The following is a 22,309-nucleotide window of genomic DNA, read 5'->3' as shown; positions in this document are numbered from 1 at the left end:
GTGGAAATTTACAAAAATCTCAGCAGCTGGTGACTCTGAATCCAACATTTATAGAAAGTTTTTCAAGGTAAAATAGGCCATCCTTTCAGGGCATGTCAATTTTGTTTACGAAAAAGCAGTTCTTGAATATTAGCACTTAAAATGTTTTCTACGTGTTTTTCAATCTTTTTTTTGTGTCCCTGTTTTCTAGTCCTTGAGTGGTTTTGCCCTTGTGGTGAGCACAGATGGAATGATATTTTATGCCTCATCCACCATTGTTGACTACTTAGGCTTCCATCAGGTATGTATTTTTTATGAGCTCTGTTTTTGCATTAGGTTCAACAAGGTGAAACTCTTGGTACTTTAAAACCAAAATCCAATGTGTAGCAGTCGTTAAGGGTCTGTGTGTTTAATGCCAATTCTATGAGTTCAAATCCTGGGTGAGTTTCTGGTGTAGTACCCTTGAGCAGGGCAATTCACTCAGATTGCTGCGGTAATATGCCCTGCTGCATTAGTGTGCATAGAAAGCATCCAGCAAATGAATTAATAATAATCACACAGAAACTGATATGGAAATCAATCTCAATTCTACAGGCACAGATGCAACCCAAGAATGATTTTTTAACTAAAAAATACCTTTTATGAGAAACAGTTTAGTGTTAATAAATGCAAACTTGTTTATACAAAACACACAGAACCATGATCTGAAACTTAAGAAATGTGACAAACAAGTTTGTCCCCATCTAAGCCAAACCTGCTTGTCAGTAATGAATCTGTGTACGTGGATGCGTGCTCCTTGCCAGCAGGTGCCCATCTTGTTCAGATGTAATTCTAATCGGATCTGTACACATGACCTTTGCCACAGAAAGGTTTCCAGTGTCCAAGAAAGCTGGAGCCTGTTTCTGCACTTTCTGTCCTCATCCTGGGGCAGTGCTGATGGGTTCATATTTTCAGTCCTGCACCTTTGCGAGATGCAGGAGCTCACCAAGGGGAAATGTACCGACATGGCTCAGTCTGAAGTTATATTTTTAATAATACCAGGATAGAGGAGGCTGATGTCTTACAGGTAGCACTTAACATTAACAAATCTCCAGGGCCTGATGGTATTTTCCTGAAGGAAAGAAGAAATGTTACTCATAGGCCATTATCAAAACTCTTACGGCAACCACTCAAGATCCATCGACTGGAAAATCGCTCATGCTGCACCCACCCATAAAAAGTGGGTCAAAACCAAACCAAGGGAACTATAGATTTCCTTACTAACTATATGTAGTCTAACTTCAACTACATATAATGTTATAGAAACAATATTTAAAACGACAGGATCACCTCTCTGGGAAGAGAATTCCAGTAGAATAGTCAGCGTGGATCTGGAAGAGGTAGGGAGAAATAAACCATTAATGTAATTTACCGTTTCAGATTGGAGGGGTGGAGCTGAAAAACACAAAAGAAATGTTAAAAAACCTCAGTTTACTGTATAAACCTATTTGCTAGTCCCCATCATAATGTCATTGTTAGTGCTGATTTCAAAACTGTATAACAATGTAACACCTCTATTTTTTTATAAAAACATATATAAAAAAACAAAATTACCAGCAACAAAGCTTTAAATATACTGTAGCAGGAACAGACTGCAGTGAGATTTAATAGTTAAAGTGAGATTGTTCCTGGTCTCCAGGCCAGGGCTGGGAACCACTGTTCTAAATGGTTGTATTTTTAGAGATCGAAGTGGACCAGGTCCTTTCATTGTGTGTAGGTTCCAGTGAGTGGCGTGATCTTGTGTTGGAACGCGTGCTCAGACAGATGTGAAGTTTACCATAATCCTGTGACGCTGCACAGCACACAGTGGAACACTTTTCCAGTGGAGAAGGATCACCTAGCAGCTGCTGGAAATTGAAAGCACTGCTCCTGCTCAGTGTTTTCCTGCCTGCCAGACTATGCTTTTTTTTAGTAAAAGCTCCCTGAACTCTGCTGAGCACAGAGGCAAATGGCAGGTCAACTTTTTAAGGAGTGATTTTAAGGATTTGAGTTTTTTTCCTAAGGTCAAGAGTTTAGTAGTGCTACAGTACATTCAGTGAGTGTACATTGTTGTGGTAAGGATGGAGCAGACTGCAGTCTTCTATATGCCTTTTAATTATTGATTTTAGTAACTGGGCTGTCTGTCCATTTGTGCTGAGATAATCCCGCATCCTCATGAACTAAATCGTTTCCTAAACTGACCAGCTTTTTACAGATCACTAACCACATTAAGACATCTGAACGTAGTTTGGATGCCTTTTTTCTATGTTGTTCTGTTACATTATGAAGAAAGTTTCACACAAACAGTAGAGCCGAGATACAGTACCTAGACGACAGCTTACTTCAGTTTGTCATTTCTTCCACTGTTTATGTATCACCAGTGTACTTGGATGTGTGGGCAGCTGTTTCTGTGTGAATTGACCATGTGGGAGTGGTGATTTGTGCCTTTATTGACACTGGTCACAGTTTCTCATCCTTTAAGAAAGTCAGCAATTTGCTTGGGGAGACAGAAGAGTTGTAATACTGTACAGTATGTGTGCATATGTACAGTATGTGCTTTAAAACCCAGGATTATTCATTATACAGCATTATTACAGTCTTTCATTGTTGTGTTTAATTGACAACAAACACAAACTGCAGATTGCCAAACACACGTCCCTTTTTGTCAGATTTTTTTCACCCACATCGCTATGTGCAGTACCTCCTGTGTTTTAAAACATTGTGTGTATTTTTTCTTCCTAATCTTCCAAGATGTTGAAATTGTATGAAGCCCGTAAGATGTCCAAGAGAGATTGGTGTTAAGTTTCTATTTTGTGTTCTTTCTGTTTTAGTTCCTGATCCTATCACATCTAGCAGTTCCAGTTTGTTTTTTGGATTATTTTAGTGTGTGCTAGACTAAAGACTGTCTTTATGAAATCTTCCATAGAATTCAGTGCACATGAATAAAGATATATAAAAACCCTCATACTACCACATTCTTCATACTCTTGGTTTTGAGAGATCTTCAGTGTTGCTAAAAAATCCCTACATTAAGTCCTGTGACAGACTGCTTACATCTAATTAATTTGTAAATACATACAATTAGTGCTGTATTTTGAATGTTATGTTCGTTAAAAAATTTAATAAATAAGGATATGTAGTATACTGACAAAAAATAAGATCACAGCCTAAAAACTGGGTTTTTGGCTGTGTAAGTACCCCAGATTACTTATATATTAACTTAATATATCAAATATAGAGTATGTATAAATCTGTTCAATTCATTTACAGAAAATATAGTGAATAGTTATATTGGAAATTGTTGATAATTGAATTAAACAGCAGCAACATATCTGGAAGCTGTCTTTGCTGTTGTTTTACAAAACCACAAAGACTTTCACAAACATTTGTGACACCCAAATAAAATAAATGAAATATGTAAATGGGACACACATGACCAAAATGATGCTTTAGAGCCATGCCACAATAAAGTACAGAAATTCTGCAGAAAAAGCACTTTCTTTTGATGTGATGTGTTAGTTTGTAATTATCCTTTGAAGAACAGGATTCTCCAGCCAGGAAAAATATTGCTTATTCTTTTTTACAAGAGAATCTCACACAATAGTCACTTGATCCGCCTGCTGTTGGGAGTTTGGGGTGGTTTCAACTATTGGTGGCTGTGCCATGTGTTTAGGTTCTAGGATTGTTTTGCAAGGCAAATATTCAAACCCTTGCGTGCCTCCGATCTGGAAATTATGAGGAGGTTAAATATTTCAGAAGGAATCTGTCATTCATGACAGAAAGCAAAGCTAGTGCTGGAAAGAAAGAGGAATTGCGAATCCGGGATGAGTTGCAGGAATTTGCATCAGACCGCGGACTTGGTCCTTGGTACTCAGTGTCACGCAACGAGTGACACAAGTCAGACCAAAGTGGCCTTTCTCTCCTTTCCAGGAAAAGTGAGCTTTTAATTAGACCGTATAACGTCTGACATTAAGGGCTTCTACAGTATATAAACACGGAGGGAAACTTCCTAAACCGCTGTAGCTATACGTCAGAAAGACTTGAAGAATAAGTAATGTGTCAGATATACATAAAAATGACTTCATGTTCAACACCCAATTAAAATATTCTAAAATAAAATTAGCCATACGACTGAAGTCTGTACGAGTCAAGTACACTGATTTTCAGTTCTAATGCTTTTGTCATCGTTGATCATATGCACTTTGTTGGTAACATGCTCCTGTTAATTGAAACCTGTTAGCTTTTCCATGTTTTCTGACAATTTTGGGTCTACTCTCTTCATATTTATATATGCATCCATGCTTTACAGTTAATGGCAACCAGTGTTTTTGACAGGACCAGTTACTTTTTTCATTGTATTTTGAAAGGGATTACAATGCAAACAATGCGATGCCTACTGCTAGTCCGATGTTAATGTCCCGACGAATCGTTTCTGCATGGCTGGCAGTGGGGGGATTGATTCAAGTGCACTGGGGTTTAAAATGGGCATCCCGCATTGTTTGCAAACACAGCAGACATTATTAATGAAGGGCACTGGAGCTCCGGCCCCGATCTCTCATCTTCTGTCCTCTCCTCGTGGCTCATTTCCAGACAGATGTGATGCACCAGAATGTCTTTGATTATATCCATGTGGACGACCGACAGGAGTTCAGACGACAGCTCCACTGGGCCATGAATCCCCCTCAGCAAGTGTCCGGGCAGGACCCTCAGTTAACAGCGGGAACCGGTGTGTATATAATTACCAGGCACAGAAACAGAGAGGCCACTTCAGAGGCAACAGCCAGAGAAGGATTTCCTAATGATGATCTCAAACTACGATGAAAGAAGACTTAATTGCAGGGGGAAGGACAAAGATACTTGATGTCCTGAGCAGCTCTCTGATTTATTCACTTTAATCTAGTTTTGCTAATATTTCAGGGTGCCTGGTGTTACTTGGCCTTGTCTGTGTGGATCTTGTTAAGTGGAAAGACTCAATAAAAAAAAATTCTACGGGAATCATGATCAGATCAAATTGACAAGTGCAAATATGAAAATATGCAGAAACCAATCCTTACAGGCGAAAAAAGAACCATTGATTCTGTCTTAGCTACAGCATACTTTGTGCCTGTCAGCATTATCAATTGAATATCGGCTCTAAAGCTGTGCGTATTCTTGAAAACGGATGCCGCCCGAAAGCTCATTACCCACACAGAGACAAATTGTATTTAAAAAATCCGTTTCTATGCAGAAAGATACAGTATCCCAGGTTGACAATTAGACATTTCAGCAGTTCTGCAGCACCCCTAGATTGAGTCTGTGGCGACGTTACAACATTGCAAAGAACGTAGAAATGTTTGCCACGTTTCTGTATTAAGCGGCGACTTTTTGCCCGTATCGCCGCAACATTACTAGGGTTGCTGGGCCTCACGTTGAGTTCGCCACCTGCCGCTGCTGCCGAATGGAAATAAAGCCGATGTTCTTCTTCTTCTAGGCGAGGAGTTTATGTTCGGCAGCCTGTTCAGCTCCCAGGAGTCGGACGGCGTGCCTCCAGAGTTCTCCTGCTTTCTCAACCGCTGCTTCATCTCCAGAGTCCGCTGCCTGCTGGACAGCACCTCGGGCTTCCTGGTGAGCGGACAGGGCAGGTTCGGCACAGACCCTGCCTCCCCCGCCGGCCGGCCGGGCTGGGTCAGACTGGGTCAGGCCGGGCCGGGCCAGGCGCACCTCTCCTGAGTTCAAAGTGCAGGCTGTCGTTCTGTATGCGTGTTTCCAATAACCTGAGGCTGCCCCTGTCTTTATTCCCGTGAAACACGCGTGAGAGGTGTGGGTAACAAAGCGTTTATTTAAAAACGCTGGATCTGGCAGTCAGATCGCAATCACACTCATGCCCTTTTTACTGCCAGCTGGGTAGAGAAAGCAGCTTGATACGGGCAGCAGGGTGAATATTGTTTTTTTTTTTAATAATACAATTAACAGAATAAGATCATCCTTATTTTACTCTAACCCCTAGGGATCTTCTGTCTTTGCCTCTTTGAAATACACAAAACGCAAACAAATGACTGCAAAAAAGGGAATTTTATTCCCTGTTGAAATATTGTGCACCTTCCCCTTGTGTATATCTAATACCGTCTTTTACAAATTAAGAAATGAATAATAGCAAATTAAAAATAATTGACTATCTTCATATGAAGATTTTAATGGATTAAGTATAATTGTAGTATATGTCTCCGGGAAACAAAATTTTACCTAATAATACATAACTTATGACATGACAGTTTCTGCTGAATGCATTATTCTGCATTCAGCTGCTGTTCAGAATAATGTAAAAAAAAAACATTTTAAAAGGGTTGTTTGGTTAATATCAGTGAAATTCCTCCCTTAATTAAAAGTCTTTTTTACCCAGTACGTTTTATTAAAAAATACATCACGTTGGTTTGTTGCTTGAATAATTGTGAATGTTTAATGAGTTACCACCTTTACCCTTTCTCTCCAAGAGAAGTGATTAGGATATAATATTGGAAGCACGCAGCTCAGGTTAGTCAAAGCTGGGTGAGCCAAAGACCTCTTGGAAGTCCAGGGTTTTCTTTATGTCTGTAAAATTTCCTAAGTATAATTCGTATTCTGTATTGTTGGGTGTTAAAATTCTACTTGGTTAGAGTTTACTGAAAGTTTTTTTTTTAAATAGTGTGTTTTAAATGCTATATATCATTGCTACAAAATTAATGACGTATAAAAATACGTATAAAAAAGAGATTTTTTTATACACAGTCAAGCCATGTAATGACCTCTAGTGAAAGATATTGAAAACTGCATTTATTAAAACTTCCTACAGTCCGTGAGAAGATGTTTTTCCTACAGCTGCTTGCTTTTATTTCTCTGACTCATTACATTTGTGTTTCTGAAGAATATATGGAGAACAAAAAAGGTGGTGATGGAGAGCATGAATAATTTAGGATAACTCAGTGTTAACTGTGGGGCTGGGAGCAGGAGATGGAGAGACTGGACTTGTGTGTAGTCGCTACATTTACAAGTGCCCATAGGACTGACCTGTAGTATTTAAAATGAGTTTGTCACTACACGATTTCTGTATTTCTGACTTTTATAAAGCCCATAATGTACCTAAGATATAAAGGTATTTGTAAATGACCAAATGTTCTGATGTAAGAAAACACTCTACTGCAGTTTACTAGCTCTTAACTCTTTTGCTCATGTGATTGATTCTTCAATTTTATCAATTATTTTATTGATTATTGACTCAAAGCATTATCAGCCTAAAATGAATCATTTATAAAAGTGCACTACCTGTGATAGAAATGTACTACAATTTATAGTATATTTAGTGTAGCTTATAACTAATTTAATGGCGCTATACAAGGAATTAAGCAGTTTCATAATTAAATAAATAACACTTGCCTAGTCTATGTAAAACCGTGTAAGTCTATGTAGTTCTTGTACTAAGAGCCTGTTTGGAAAAAAGAGAAAATAGATACTGTATGATCAGTTTTGCAAGGTGATTCTTGTTAACTTTTACAATAGTGTTCTGCATGATCTTTAACATGACTTCTCTGCCTGTGTCACTGTGTGCATGAAAACAGTCACATTTATACTAAATGAAAACAATTCACTATTTATAGGTGCATGTTAGCACATCTATGAGACACAGATTAAAGCTACTATTAAAATCCCTCAGGACTACATTGAGAAATGAGGACATGAAAGTTTTGGTTTTCTTTTTTAGTGTGATTACAAACATGGGATTCAAATGTACAACGCTCATTATAAACTTGTTCTGGAAAAAGAATTGTGTCCAATAACCAAACGATGTAATGAGAGAAATGCTCCTGAGAACAGCACCAATCTGCCCACTGAGCAGTGCTTTGTCTAAACCTCCCGTCTGCTTCTGCTGCCGTCCTCAGACAATGCAGTTCCAGGGCAGACTGAAGTTTCTTTATGGGCAGAAAAAGAAGACCGCGTCGGGCGCCAGTCTGCCTCCGCAGCTCGCTCTGTTCTGCGTGGCCGTGCCTCTGCTGCTGCCCTCCATCACCGAGATGAAGATGAAGAGCATGATCATGAGGAACAAGCACAAGCCGGGAGTCATCACTCCGCTGGAGAGGTAAGTTAAATTACTCTGTTTGCCACGCACGCACGGCTGACAGCGTGCCTCACTGCTGTCGGTGGGTCTCGGGGAGGCGTGAACTGAGCTCCAAATCAGAAGGCTGCAAGTTGCATAGCTTTTAGACGATCTGAGCCGTAAAAATCCGAAATCACAAGGAGTAGATGAGATTTGTCTACATGCACTGCTGTGCAAAAGCAGGGTTCATCCTGGACGCTTTGCCTTTTGTAGTACAAAAAGTAGCCTTTTAACTTTGGAGAGAACATAATGTCCAGGAGGAGAATCATCTGATGATGAAACAATCATGCTTGATTGCCAAATAGGAAGAGCTGCTGGAGCACCTCATACTCATGGTGTGCCTGGAGTAGTTGTCATCATGTTTTTAAAGAGCCTGATCGATGTGAATTAAAGGTCGCTAACCAGAGTTTCCTCTCACCTAAACTAAGCTTAATAAAAGTTAAAGCTGTTTTAAAAGTGGAAAATTCTATTTGAGGATCCCAACAATGACCCGTTGCTGGGTCATACCAGACATACATTGTAAAATAGGATTGTGATTAAGATGTTTCAGGCATTTGCACGCCAGCACATATAAATAATTATATTTTAAAATTCTCCTCATAAAAGTTTTAATAATAAAATACTGTACACTGGGACAAATGGACTTTAAATATTCATTTTTCCTCGGTTACTCAGCCCAACAAGTCAAGTCCCTCAGATCAGATTTAATTGGTGTAGTGCAACACTGGGCAGAATACATATATTTGTCAAAAATAATTTGTGCTGCTTTCATTTTCACAGGGAAAGGAATGTGGCTTTTTCTTCATCGTAAAGACTATTACTTGTAGCTTTTATGTCAAAGTTTGAGGCATAAAAGACAAAGGTTATGGACGTACACTACCCGCCGTGGTGAAACCAGACATTTGAGGGTTTTTTTTATTTTACTGTGTTTGGACTTTCATACCGAACACAACAAAAATAAGATCAAATAGACACATTTGTGCTGTGGCACGAGCAAGAGGGCTGAAGTTGATGTGGCTGTTTTTCTCATGTCCCAGTGAATCACATGTCTCACTTTATCCAAACGGCGCTTGACGTATCTGGGTCATGTTCAGCAGAGCAGCGGCCGCTTCTCCGCGACCCTGCACGCGGAGTGAGCGGTACCCTTCACGGGCACTCAGGCCGGTGCCCTGTGTGACTAAAATCATAGCAATGGTGTCGCGTCGATTCTTGACAAACCGGCACGGCTGCCGTCTGGGGTTTGGGGCAAGGGCGAAAGAGCTCCTTCAACCAGGAAGGACAGCGATGATCTGGTGCCCACTCAGCTGTCGAGACGCTCAGTGTCCAGAGACAGGATTGGACTGGGATGTTCCTGCTAGTGTTTTGGTAACAGGACTGTGTGTCTCTTTGTATGACTGAAGACATCCTGATTCCTTGCAGTCCTGGGTTCTGCATGAATGGGTTGACGAAGGAGGACTAGGAAGCAAGGTCAGGGACTGCCGGCGAGCCACTGGCTCATTCTGTGCCGAGCGAGACGTGAGAGCTAGCGGATGTTGCAAGAGGTTGCACCAAATTGTGAACTGTTGCAACACACGTGGGACTTGGGCACTTATTTAATCACTTATTTATTCATTCCTATTTCGAGAGCCCTGAAGCAGAAGCACAGAGCACAGGCGGTTACAACCACGCCGTCTTTGCCGATGTGACACATAATGCCGAAATCAAAAGTACGTCCTTCGTAACTGTACAGCGTCGCTCCTTATTTAGCACCAACCCATCACCCGCAGCCTCTGCACGTGATCCTAGAGAAGCCTTGGCTTCAGTGGAGAGGGACAGCACATGTGCGGTATTTGGCCCACAGGCAGTGTCCATCTGGACAGCACCCTGGTGAAGCTCCAGGGCTGAACCTTCAGACTGGGCCTTGCAGAGGAGTCCCTGCACTGGCTTCTTCGCTAGAATTAATAAACCAGCTGAACTTGTAGTGCCCCAAGTCCAGATTACTTCGATATGGGACACCCGACCAAGTCTCAGGAGGTCAGCCAGTTGCCGTGCCTATGCTCTGTGGCATGACATCCATTTTTTCTAAATTCAGCATCAGCAGCCTCAGAAAGGGCCTCTTCTGCTTTCTTCAAACTGCCCTAGTCCATCTCCTGTGGTCATGCCTACGCCATCATTCCCCTCTAGCTCGTTTTACATCTCTAAACCTACATCTGTCTGCACTGTTTGATTCAGGTGATGACATCACTATTGCAGAGACACTCTGTATACATCCAGAGCATGAACAGGGCAGGGAGGGGGAGTAACCAGCTACTGGCCCATTCAGCCAAGTACCCAAGAGTCTTTTTGGAGAGATGCACTGAAACGCTGTATCTGAAAGTGCTTGTGAAATTCACAAAAACCCCAGAAAGGCATTCAGACCATATCCTTTAGAGAAGTAGGTGTTTTGTAAGTTCTTCTGCTTATGCAAAGTTTTGTGGAAATTCATCTCATAAACTACTGTTTGTATGCTAATACACAGACAGTTTATGCTGCAGTTTCTGAGTACGCTGTGAGTCTGGGCCTGGACTGTTGAGTTAGAATCACACAACACAAATGCTTTTTGAGCATATGAGTGCAGTTAGTTATAGAGGCACAACAAAGGTTTGGCCGAAGGAAAAAAAAAACACATTAATGGCAGACATGACGAACACAAAGTAAGACTGACATGTGAAACCCAAGAAACCAGTTGGAACAATTTCCTTTGCAAACTGCTGACTACAGGTGGGTGCAATGAGTTCTGAATTCATTTCTCACTTGTTTAACCTTCATTGCATCATGCACATGTGTTAGTGCTTCCTCAGGCTGATACATGGGCAAACAGAACCGAGCACAAAAAAAATAAACACTGCTGTCCTTTATATTACTCAAACTTAGTTAAAACAATTGCATGTGGTGAGGCCTGGTTAAAGAATTAAGATGTTAACAACAAGCAAGCCGACCAAAACCACACACACACACCCCCTAATCCTTGCTTTTCCTGTGTGGCTGCAGTGGATAATGGAGAAAGCGGACTTCCTGTCTTCAGAGTTCTTCCACATGAGGAGCACTGGGTTCGGGTGCAGGCTAATGCACAACTTGTGTGCGGGAATGGATGCCCAGAACATGTCATTGTCACACAGCAGGCCGTGAAGTATGTGTCTTTATGCTTCTTAGCTATTCCTGAAACATCTGAAACGTATATACATTTCTTCGAATTTTTGCGTCGCCCGCAGGCTTTACGTTCTGTACCGCTTGTGCAAATCGTTCATCAGAGCACGAGAAGCCATTTAGGTTTCACAGAGGCGTCACGGAAGACAGCCGCTGTTGTGAAGGTGAACGAGCGCCTTGCGATTGCTTTCCTGTGCTTCTCAAGAGAACCGCGCTCCCTGTGATTTGGCACATGTGGCCAGCTAGCCACAGTCCTCCCTTATCTTATTTATGGAGTGTCTCTTGGATTTTTCTCCGATTACCTTCACATTTACTCAGTTTTACTGCCGGTGTTGTATCTGTTTCCAGGGTTTGCTCAGCTTTCCGGCTTTGGCGTTTCCCCCTCTTTTTGCACATTTCGGAGAGAAAGGGCCAGAAGTGCCCGGCTGCAGTAGGCTTGCTCCTCTGGACCGTGGTGTTTGGACTACGAAAAACCAGCATCCTCATCATGAGGATCATCATTGAGCTGCACACTGCCCTAAATTTCTCTCTCTCGAAACCCGTGTTTTCCTGTTGAGAGGAATACGACACAAACAGCGGACGTACAGCGGCAATTTTTTTTTAAGATCACTTTATTGGCCCTATACAGTTTCTTGTATCAGGAATTTGTCTTTTCGCATACCCCAGCTTGCTCTCCACGAGACACACAGACAGGGAGAGAAGCTGGGGGTCAGAGCGCAGGGTCAGCCATTTATACAGCACCCCTGGAGTTGGGGTGAAGGGCCTTGCTCAGGGGCCCAACGGATCCAATTCCTCTGCCGGCCACAGGATTTGAACCGGCAACCTTCCAGCCACAGGCGCAGATCCTACTTTTATTTATTGATAAGGAGTATGTGGATCAGTGTTTTAATAGGCTTGTGATCAACCTTAGCTCTTGCCTGTTTCTGACATTATTTGCAAAGGTTTTGGTATAAACTTCAGTACCACTCACAGATACATTTGTTTGGATTCACAGAGAGTCAGTATTAGATGGCTGTTAATGACTGATCGCAATCTTTTAGTTTCAGGTTTTCCTATTTGCTCTTTTCAGAAGATAACTTATCGTGATGGTCGTAAAATGAATTATTAGGTTTTATCACCAATGTGACTGATTACTAAATCAGGAATATCAGTAGCAACTTTAACTTTAAAGAGTGTCACAATATCAAGACCAGCTTGTAATGGTAAACAACTCTAAATTATTACAAAAAGGTCGAAATGCAGAATCTGTTTTGTGCAATTTAAATTAAGATTGTTACAAGTTTTATTACCAGGGTTAATATTATAACTGGGCCTTGACACACACAGCTGAGGTTGTTGAGTGGTCTTGTGAATGAGGATCCAGGATCTTAGAAACTTCTTTGAATTTTAACACTTTCAATAACAAACCTTTTTAATTAGGCTTTAAACTCTTCTTAAAAATCTAAATATCAGCAGTAAAAAATACTTTAAATTCCACATAAAATGAGTCCCAGATTTGCTTTATGCAGTGCTTGCAGCTTTCCATCTATAGCATATAATCTTCTCCATTTCCAAAGAGCAAATCGTACAGGATTTTCCTGGCAGTGCTGTTTCAGAATCAGTCCCATCCATTCAAAACTTTTCATCCAGAGGCCAACGTATAAATTGTATTTGTTTTTGTAACCTTTTATTGTCAAAATCAATGCTTCTTTTGTTGAATCTAACAAAAATGGAAATTTCTAAGCAACTAAATACCGAAAGTGTTTTCATAAAGACTAAACTCTTTTAAATCACTACGACATAGTAATGCAAGCACTGCAAATACTTAATAACTTCATGTCCCATTTTCCCCTTAGACTGTCTTTAAAATAATTTTGGTCTGTTGTACAAAATTATGCTGTTTTGATTTTGACAGAAGACAGTGATTTTGACAGTTTGACAAACCATTAATGTGAACCTTTGGATACTGTATCAAAATGAAAGTCAAACACAATTTAGTTCTCTTAAGTAAAGTTTAAGTTAAATCTTAAATTGAATATTTAATACTTGTCATTTTCAGTGTGCAAAGGCAGCATATGATGGCTGGCTTTTCCCTTTTCAATCCCACTATCAGGTACCAAGTGTGGGTGTTATTATTGGTGATAAGGACTTTGATTTAATGTGCCACTGAAGTCTGCTAAGAAAAGTTTTTTATCCTTTTTTTATTTTTTCCTCAGGTTTTCTGAAAAGCTACAGGCAGAAATAGGAGCTGCATTCAGACACAGACTTGTGTCTCCGGTTTTCACCCTTTCTGTTACCTGCAAGCTTTCATTTCTCACTGACATTTGCTGCTTCTTTTCTTTCTGCAGCGATCAGGAAGAAGGCAAGAAGAAGCATCCCAGTGCTGGCACCATGAGTGAGAGTGTGGAGGGGTTTCTGCTGACCTGCTCCCACAGTGCAGCTGGGCAGCTTGGCCACCACAGCTCCTGGTCGCCAGTCACCAAAGATGGGATCAGACACAAGATGGAAGTGTGCAAAAGCGAAGGATTCTATCCCCAAGACGAGCCCCTAAACTTCTGCAAAACCTCCATCGGTGGCCAGAAAGCTCACAGTCTGGAAAACCCATGGGCTCTCCGTGTTTCTGCAGGAGCAGTGAGAGCCAGCCACCATGCTAACCACCTGCAGAACAGACTGGGAAAGTCCAGCCATTTCGGAAAACCCAGCGGTTATAAAATGCCTCCGGGCTGCCACCACCTCAGGAATGACACCCACCTGCCAAAACTCTACGGCTCTCTGCAGAGCCCGGGAATGGACGGCTACTGCACAGGTGGCATCAAGACGGAGAGCCCGTACGCGCCACGCGTGGACGGCTATGACGCCCGGCTGCTTCCTGAGACGGCCATTAAGATCGAGCAGGATTCGGACTCGGAGAACGGATGCGACGTGTTCGGCACGCCCCGGAGCAGGGCGTGGACGGGCAGGGAGCAGGTGGACAAGAGGTACGGCTACGCGGAAGGCCTGCCGCTGAAGACAGAGGCGGACTATTACGAGCAGTATTCCCCCTGTCAGAAGAGCAAAGCCAGCCTCAGCCCTCCATTCAATGGGCACTACCAGGGCATGGGCGCCGGGGGCAGGCCCCTGAAGTGTGTCCTGAACAAAGATTATACCCAGTTCAGCCCACAGAGGTTCTCTCACCCCGACGGGCAGTGTGGAGGCCAGAGCACCAGCTGCGTGGACAGCCCCATGTACGGGGACAGCTCCGCGGATCCGAAGGGCTATGTCCAGCAGGAGTACAAGGTAAACTACGAGTTCAAAGGTCACAGCCTGATCCACTCCATCAAAAGAGAGCCAGTCGACTCTCCGCCGTGGACTGGCGGCCACCAGGACGTGACCCAGAATCCTTTACAGCAGCACATCATGCCCAACTGTGTCATGAGCTCAGGAGCGCAGAAGTCTAACCCTTATGCCTACTTGCAGTAAGTGGCCAGACGAGCAGAACGTGCAGGAGATGATCCTGTGTGTGTGCGAGGCTCGAGCTGAAGGACAGTATTACTTTAATGTAACGGGGGATTTGAGATCCACCAGAGGAAGGTTCTCTCTTCTTTTTTTTTTTACTACGCTATCAAAATGCAAACTGTAGTTTTTATTAAATGCACTTTTCATACAATAGTGACGCAAATATTTTTAGATTCACTTGCGCTCATGTTTATAGTTTACAATGTGCGCTGCATATTTTACCTTGCATAAGCCTTAGGCTGTAAGGACATCACAGATAAAGGCTTTGCAACTATTTGTGAATAATATAATAAAGCACTATTATTTTTGCTTCTGTTTATACAGTGTAAATACAGAAAAAGCTTACCAATTTCCACTGCAAAGCATCCATTAGTATTTATATATATAATGTGTAAATTACATGTTGCTGTACTTTTTTGTAATATGCACACAATATGGTTTAATATGAAGACAAAATGCTGGCAACATTTGATAAACAATTTTGGGAGTGATGCTTGCTGATTTAACAGCAGTCTGATGTAAAAACTGTTATGTTAACAGTGATTTAATTGTGGAACTTTTCCTGCATTCTTGAATTAACCAAAGCAGAAGTGTTGATGTATTATTTTGTCTGTATTTCTTTTAAATGCTTAGAAATTTTCTTAATGTCTATTTTCCATACTTTCTCCACAATGGTATAACTTCAGAAATGAGTGTTTGTTTGATTTGTTTTATAAACTTTCATCACATTTTTCAAAATGAAGATAAAATCAGAATCCTATGAAACAATGAGGTCATGACATACTGTATGCAGCTCAATATTTCTTAAATTAAGTAAAAAAATACTCTTTTCATCATAAACAAGGTAAGAAATTGAATTTATTCATAAAATCACCCATATACAAATGCAGGCATTTCACTTACGTCAAAGGAATATTCCTTCTTATTATTAATAATAATTAAATAATGAATTAATTTGAATTTAACAATGCACAGAAAGTGTTTAATATATCTCAGACAGTGGTTACCTCTTTTGCAGAAATATAAATATAAACAAACAATAGCTTTGATGTTTTTTACAGAGGATTTTTTTTCTCAACATGTGTGTGGTGCTCTGTTCCTAATGGGACTCCTTAGTTATAAATTAAAGCAGAGGCAGATCTATTTTGATTAAATAATGTTATTATAGGTGTGTCCCTTTGCACTTTACCAAATGTCTTCACGTGGTGCGGTAGTCAAGTTGTTTTTTTATTTCTAAATAATTAAAATTGCACTCTACTTTTCTATGTATGTTATGCAAAAACCTACCACAAAGAATATCCAAAGGATTGATAGTCTGATATACTTTATCAAGGTGACAATATCCTTTAGGATGCCAGTTTAGAGGGGAACTTTCCACATATTGCTACTGTCTTAGCTTTCCCGAGTTCAAAAATGCAAATGTGGATAAGATGTTGAAAATTATACCAGAAAATGTACCACTTCAAAACAAGTCATCCCATTTCTTCTTTCCAGAAGGTTTTTGAGTCATACTTTCTAATAAGGGTCAATAATAACTGTTAATGAATCCATTTAGAGAATGCATAATATAGTGAATTTACTGTTAGTAGACAGCTTACAAACATGCTTCAACATGAATAGTACGTTTTGCTGGAAAATGTTAGCATGCGCAAAATTATAACCTGTGAAATGGTTGTAGTGATTACTATCAAAGATGTTACAGTGATCTCAGGACACATCTTGGGATGAAATGTCGAGCCACAGACAGTATTTATATATTACAAGGAACATATGATATGACAACTGCATACAGTAGTTAATAACTACTGTATTTATAACTAGTCAATAGACATTCAAAAACCTATGTATGCATTATCTATTAAGAGTTACTAAAGGATTAATGAAGGATGTATTACGGAGCCTTATTATAAAGTATTACTTTTTTTGTTTAAGATCATCATGTGGTAAATCCATTGACTCTGAGCTTTCTTGTGTTTAAGCAAACAAAAACGTACTCAAAAGAATCCCCAAGCAAGAGTAAATTATTTTGGCTGTTTGGCGCCTGTTTCCAAAGATTTCAGTAAGCCTGACACCTCACTGAACTGGTGAATAATCATGCAAATAATCTGTGTATAATAAGACAATATGGTTATGTCTTTATTTTGTGCTTTACACATACAAAAACATGTGCTCTTCTTCTCATGAAAGATACGACCAAAAATAAATCAATCAGCACACAAATCTTAAATTTAATTACATTATAAATGTGCATCCTCACACAAAAAGCCATGAAACTGACAGATTGTAAAAAGGTAAACAGCATTTTTAGTTCAATGCTTGTTTGTTTTACATCGTTTGTTCAGGGTAAATGTGTACAGTATACCCCATTAAAAAACAATTTGATGTAAAAAGGTTGGTTTATAAATCATATTTCCATAAATATTGTTAGTGCGCAGATCACAGTCTTTAATTTTTTTTTGTATTTTGTATAAAAATAAATACAAATTACTTTTTTTTAATTTATTTCCTTGCTTTTGCATTAAAAGAGAGATTAGGTGTTCTCCATGAATTATTTTACAATACTGTACAACAAGACCAAGAAGTTCAAAAGAGTTGAACACTTTCTACCACTTGAACACACTTAGGTCGGTGATTCTTAATGTTTCAATAACTCCACAAGGGGAATTACAGACTTTGAGCTGTATATGTTGCCAAGGATGGTAATGCTTGCCCAGGTGTGTATATTTGGATTGAGGTTAATTCACCTTGGCAGAACATTTCATACTCACATAAAGCTACTGTTTGTTATGCTTCCTTTCAGTTTCTTTTTTGAGCTTGCACTAAAGAACTGGATAATGAATCTTACTGCTACCTAGACATAATGTCGAATTGACATGCACAGCTTTGATGTTTCACATTTTAAGATCATTGCTTTGTTTCGTTTTTATGTACAATATCATAATGTGTCCAACGTTTTATATTTATTGTCAGCAACCTAGCAGAAATGTTTATTTAAAATAATTGTCTGGGGGCTTTGCGCTATTTCATATAAGACAAAAAAGCAGAATTTCTAGTCTTCCTTTTCCTCAATATACCCTTTAAGATCAATACATTAGTAAATGAAACAAGCTCTTCAGCTAATCTTGTAGCTGCAAAGCAGCACCTACAATATGTATTGCAGCATTTTCTCAATAATATTTTGTGTGTACTTTTTTTGACAAAACTTCAATAAAACTTTCAGAACTGATAGAGTCATTTTGACGTATTGCTTATCTCATTAACAGAGAAGAAGTGACAGACTTTTAAAGGTTGTGATTCCAAAAACACTTAATGACAGTAGATCCTCATGATATTCAATCACTACTATTTGTACACCAAGGTTTGTACTCTGTGCACCTTCTGATACACCATGGAAACACAAGTCTAAGTTGTACAGCATATCAACGACTCATTGGGCACATACGTTATGTTATTTACATTTTAAATGAAATTAACATAATGTAAGTGTATTTACTGGGCAGAGAGGTTTGATGATCATTTGAGTAGTATTATTTATTAGTATTCCTTGGTTGAAGAACTTGATTTTAATTCATGTAGTTGAGGTATCTATAGTAGATTCCTCCCGATTAATGAAAACTGCCCAGTTTCTACTGGCATGATTGAAAGTGACTAAGACAGACACTGCCCCCAAAATTTAGATGGTCTGTTTCAACAACTTTCAGCAGAATAAACAGGTAACTGGCACTGCGCAGGACAGGCCACATACTGGGAGGCAGAGAGTCACCAGACTGCACCGGGACATTTACTGCATGTCCGTCTGATCCCCCTATGTAATCAGTTTTTAGATGGCACAGCTACAACTCAAGAACATCCTTGAAGAGGAATGACTGTAGCTCACAAATCTGCATGAAGATTATCTGCATGCTTGGAGGGCATTCGGGACTCGCAGGTTGACAGTTGAGAGGCTAAATCTCGTACTCTGTGAAGCAGAGAACGTGGGGATGGAGACCGTGAGAGTGTGGGAGTGTTGCGTTTGGCCGCGGATGATGTTTGGCCCTTCGTTAGACCTGGTGGACGGCGAAGTGTGTGCGATGTCATCTCGCGTGTGGTTCTGACTGTCTGGACTAGGCGCACGATGATGTGGAGAGGAATCTGCTTCAACACAAGAACGCCCTTGGAGAATACTAGTCAGTCATGCTGCCGTGCAACAGCATCTTGTGTTCCTACTCTGCCTCATATTCTAATTGTTCAGGGTTTCAGTTAAAATAAATCTAGGAACGTGAATGCGTTTGATGACATAATTGTTAAGAAAACTGAAGTGATTAATGCACAACTGTAAAAACATGATTTAATGACTGCACGGTTTCTGAATGCACTGAAAGCCTTTTTTTTTCCTCAAAGAATGTTTCCAGTCTTTTATGCCAAGGAAAACCACACTTACACACACATTTTCTCTTCTTTTATCTGTGATAATTGTAATTAAGATCCCTTTTATCGTAAACTATACCGAAATGCATACGCAAAACATAGAAGCGCAATAATTTGAGCGGGCGTGTTCTGTCTGTTACCATTCTCGACTCGTCATGTGTTCGCTGGGTCTCTCACGAATTGACCTACAGTACAAATGAGGAATCGCGTTGTATTACAGGCAGTTCATACTGTCGGCGCTCTGGTTCGTGTTGTTCAGAGAGCATACCAGAAGATTACACAGCGATCAATGCTTCTTATTCCCAAACAGCTCGAAACAGTTTAAAATAGGGTCATTACAAACCAAAAGCGTTTTAGCGGAAAACGCCACCTAAATTGTCTTGGGTGACAAATACCATTTAAAAAGCAGATTTCTTCATTCATTAAGCAAGGGTCTTTTGCCGGATACCTCTTACTCGGTGTCCTTTCCAGCTAATGTAAATATCCTGAGGTAAGGTGCGCGGAGGGTGGAGTTCCTGTACTGTACGTGTTTGCTCATTACAGAGACCAGGATAAACTGCGGCGTGGTGAACAGCAGTAGTTTGGATATAAAACTACTACGCCGGGAAAGTGTCATTCCGTTTTAAAGGGGTGAATTTTAATCCCACATGCTCCTCGCTCCTCCAGCTGCCTGACGGTCCCACTTCTGGAAAGATTTCAGCTGGAACACCTTCAGCCACAAGCTGAGAGTGATGTGTTATATGTCAAAGAATAAAATGTGTCTAGAGACTGCTTGCTCTCACCGCGAAAATAATCTTGATCTTTATTTAATATTGTGAAACTGAATTACCCCAAAGTCTGGCACGAAAATGAGAATCCGACTGATTCTAAAGATCCTCAACGTGTAAGGACTTCGCTTAGATCAGATCATTCGGTTTAAGTTCTCAAAAGAAGCGTGCCAAGAAGGAAATGGTACTGTACTGTACGTAATTGGATTTGAACATGAACATGAGGAATACATAATTTAAAATGGTCAGGAAGCTCTCTGGCAAGCTGCATTCTCAGGTCAGAGTATCTCACACCTCAGAACATTTCCACACTGAAGATATTCTATGCAGAGATAATTTTTTTAACAAACATTATTTAAGTTGTCTGCATTTATTGTATTTCTGAAGCAATAACTACTGACCTGCTGCACCTTTTTAAAAGTGAACCTGATTTATTCAGGTTTCTGGAGGGTATTCTAGATAGCCTCACCGCAGCAGCTAAAATACTGTACCCGCAATTCTTGTGATACTTAGCCAGACTTCACAAGAAGAGATGGACAGGCTTTGATTTGAAATTTCATTTGCCATTCTATGTTCAAGTTGGGTTTGTTGAATGACACTTAATCCCTCAGATTACAACTGGCATGCCAGGTCAAAACAAACAAACAACAGTACCCAGTACTATGGATCAGTGACTGGGATAAGCCCTTTTAAGATGATTAGTGGCAGATTTAGGAAAAGAGATAAACATATACATGACAAGCTGACAATACCTTCAATGGCAAAGGCTGTCCTATTTTATTTCAGAGCCCACTGTACCACAATTTAATGATTTACTGTCTTTTCGATCCTGGAATGTTTTATCTAGTAGAGACTATCATGTTTATTGGAAAACACAGCAAATACATTAAATAATGAATCCTAATCATTGTCCTTACTGGATCATGGACCGATAGCAATTGATATATTGTACTGTCTCTCCGATTCTCTTGTGAAGTCATTTATAAATATTGTGAATAACCCATATCAATATTTTACTATAGATTTACATAACCTGATGCAAATATTTGTAAGAGACAATTGTAAATTTTATATTTATCTTCAGCGTAACATGTACATATAATGTGTAAATCGTTGTAAAATTAAGGTGTAAGGGTTTGCATTACTGTAAATATTTTGCAAACATTATTTTATAAAAGTCTACAACAGCTGCATAACAGCTTTTAAACCCTAAGGTGTGTTCGGTTCACAATCTTGCTGAAGTTTTATGTTTCCTGCAATGCTAGGGAGCAATATTTATTTAAAAAGGAGGTGAATGTTGCAGTTGCCGACACTCATGAGACTCTTTAAGGAGTGTACAGTAGTTTCCTGCATTAGACTCTCTCCCATCTTTTCACCACTTCCTGCTGAGGCTTTTCGTTTGGAAACGAAACCCGAATGAGATGAAGCCCACATTTGTAGGAGCAGCGCCTGGTTTGTGACAAACGTGGTGTGAACTCTGATGGGCAGGTCCCTTCACACGACTCCGGTAATTGAAAACTGTGCTCTCATCGCCTTCTGGGAAGCTGTCCGAACTGAAGACACCTCCCGGATGCGCTGCAGCCGCTGGAGTGGTGCTGATTACTGCATGGTAAATGAACAGCTGAAGTTAACTCAGGCGAGCTCAGGACAGGGCAAGGGCTGTGCCGATTGCCAAATTTCACATCCTGCAAGCAGCTCCTGCCAGCCTCGCCCCTGACATTGCTCACTTTCAAGTGAAAACACCACCAAGGATAACAGTTAATGGATTCAAAAAGAGCAGGAAACCTCCATGCTGAAGGAAGAAACACAGTGATTCAGCCATTGAACCTTCTCTAGGTGTATCGGTATTTTTTAGGGTGCAGTTAATTACATAAGTGAGAGGCTAGCTGTCAGATGGTTAGCTGCGTCAGCATGCGTAGGCTGCAAAGGAACATGTAATAGGTTTATGCCACGCTGAAGAAAAGAAGAAAGAGAACACAACGTTTCGGCCGTGGAGCCTTCTTCAGGTGTGGTGTGACACCTGTGACACCAGGTGTGACACCTGAAGAAGGCTCCACGGCCGAAACGTTGTGTTCTCTTTCTTCTTTTCTTCAGCGTGGAATAAACCTATTACTTGTTCCTTAGCTGTCAGATAGCCATGGTGGGAAATCAAACACTGTATGCAGAGTTTGTTTTGTATAGTAGTAGAAAATATTTTGCTGGAGCTCGTTTCTCAGCGTTCTGAAGTTTTAAAACTATGTCGTGTTAACCATAAAAAAATCGCAGGAGGCAAGTAATGTACATGTGTCGCTTTGCTGGCCTTGGCTCGAACATTATAGACTATACTGTCCGTGCACTGTATCTTGAATTTCTAGTAGTCTTTGTTGTAGGAACTTGAGAAAACTCCAACTCC

At 40.4% G+C, this 22,309-nt stretch overlaps 1 protein-coding gene across 1 annotated transcript in view; it reads left to right on the top strand.

The window, feature by feature from the left end:
• Positions 1-17,240, top strand: part of ahrra (aryl hydrocarbon receptor repressor a) — an 89,260-nt gene extending 72,020 nt beyond the window's left edge. Inside the window, exons 5-9 of the mRNA XM_088919418.1 lie at positions 191-280; positions 4,588-4,723; positions 5,468-5,601; positions 7,890-8,086; positions 13,597-17,240. Of these exons, the coding sequence (XP_088775544.1) occupies positions 191-280; positions 4,588-4,723; positions 5,468-5,601; positions 7,890-8,086; positions 13,597-14,707 (1,668 nt within the window). The 3' untranslated portion in view covers positions 14,708-17,240. The remainder of the gene's footprint in view (positions 1-190; positions 281-4,587; positions 4,724-5,467; positions 5,602-7,889; positions 8,087-13,596) is intronic.
• The last annotated feature ends 5,069 nt before the right edge of the window (positions 17,241-22,309 follow it).

This window comes from Atractosteus spatula, chromosome 6, assembly GCF_055471065.1.
Source record: "Atractosteus spatula isolate fAtrSpa1 chromosome 6, fAtrSpa1.hap1, whole genome shotgun sequence".
Taxonomy (NCBI): domain Eukaryota; kingdom Metazoa; phylum Chordata; class Actinopteri; order Semionotiformes; family Lepisosteidae; genus Atractosteus; species Atractosteus spatula.
The sequence above is the reverse complement of the archived record's forward strand: the minus strand, read 5'-3'. Positions and strand labels throughout refer to the sequence as shown.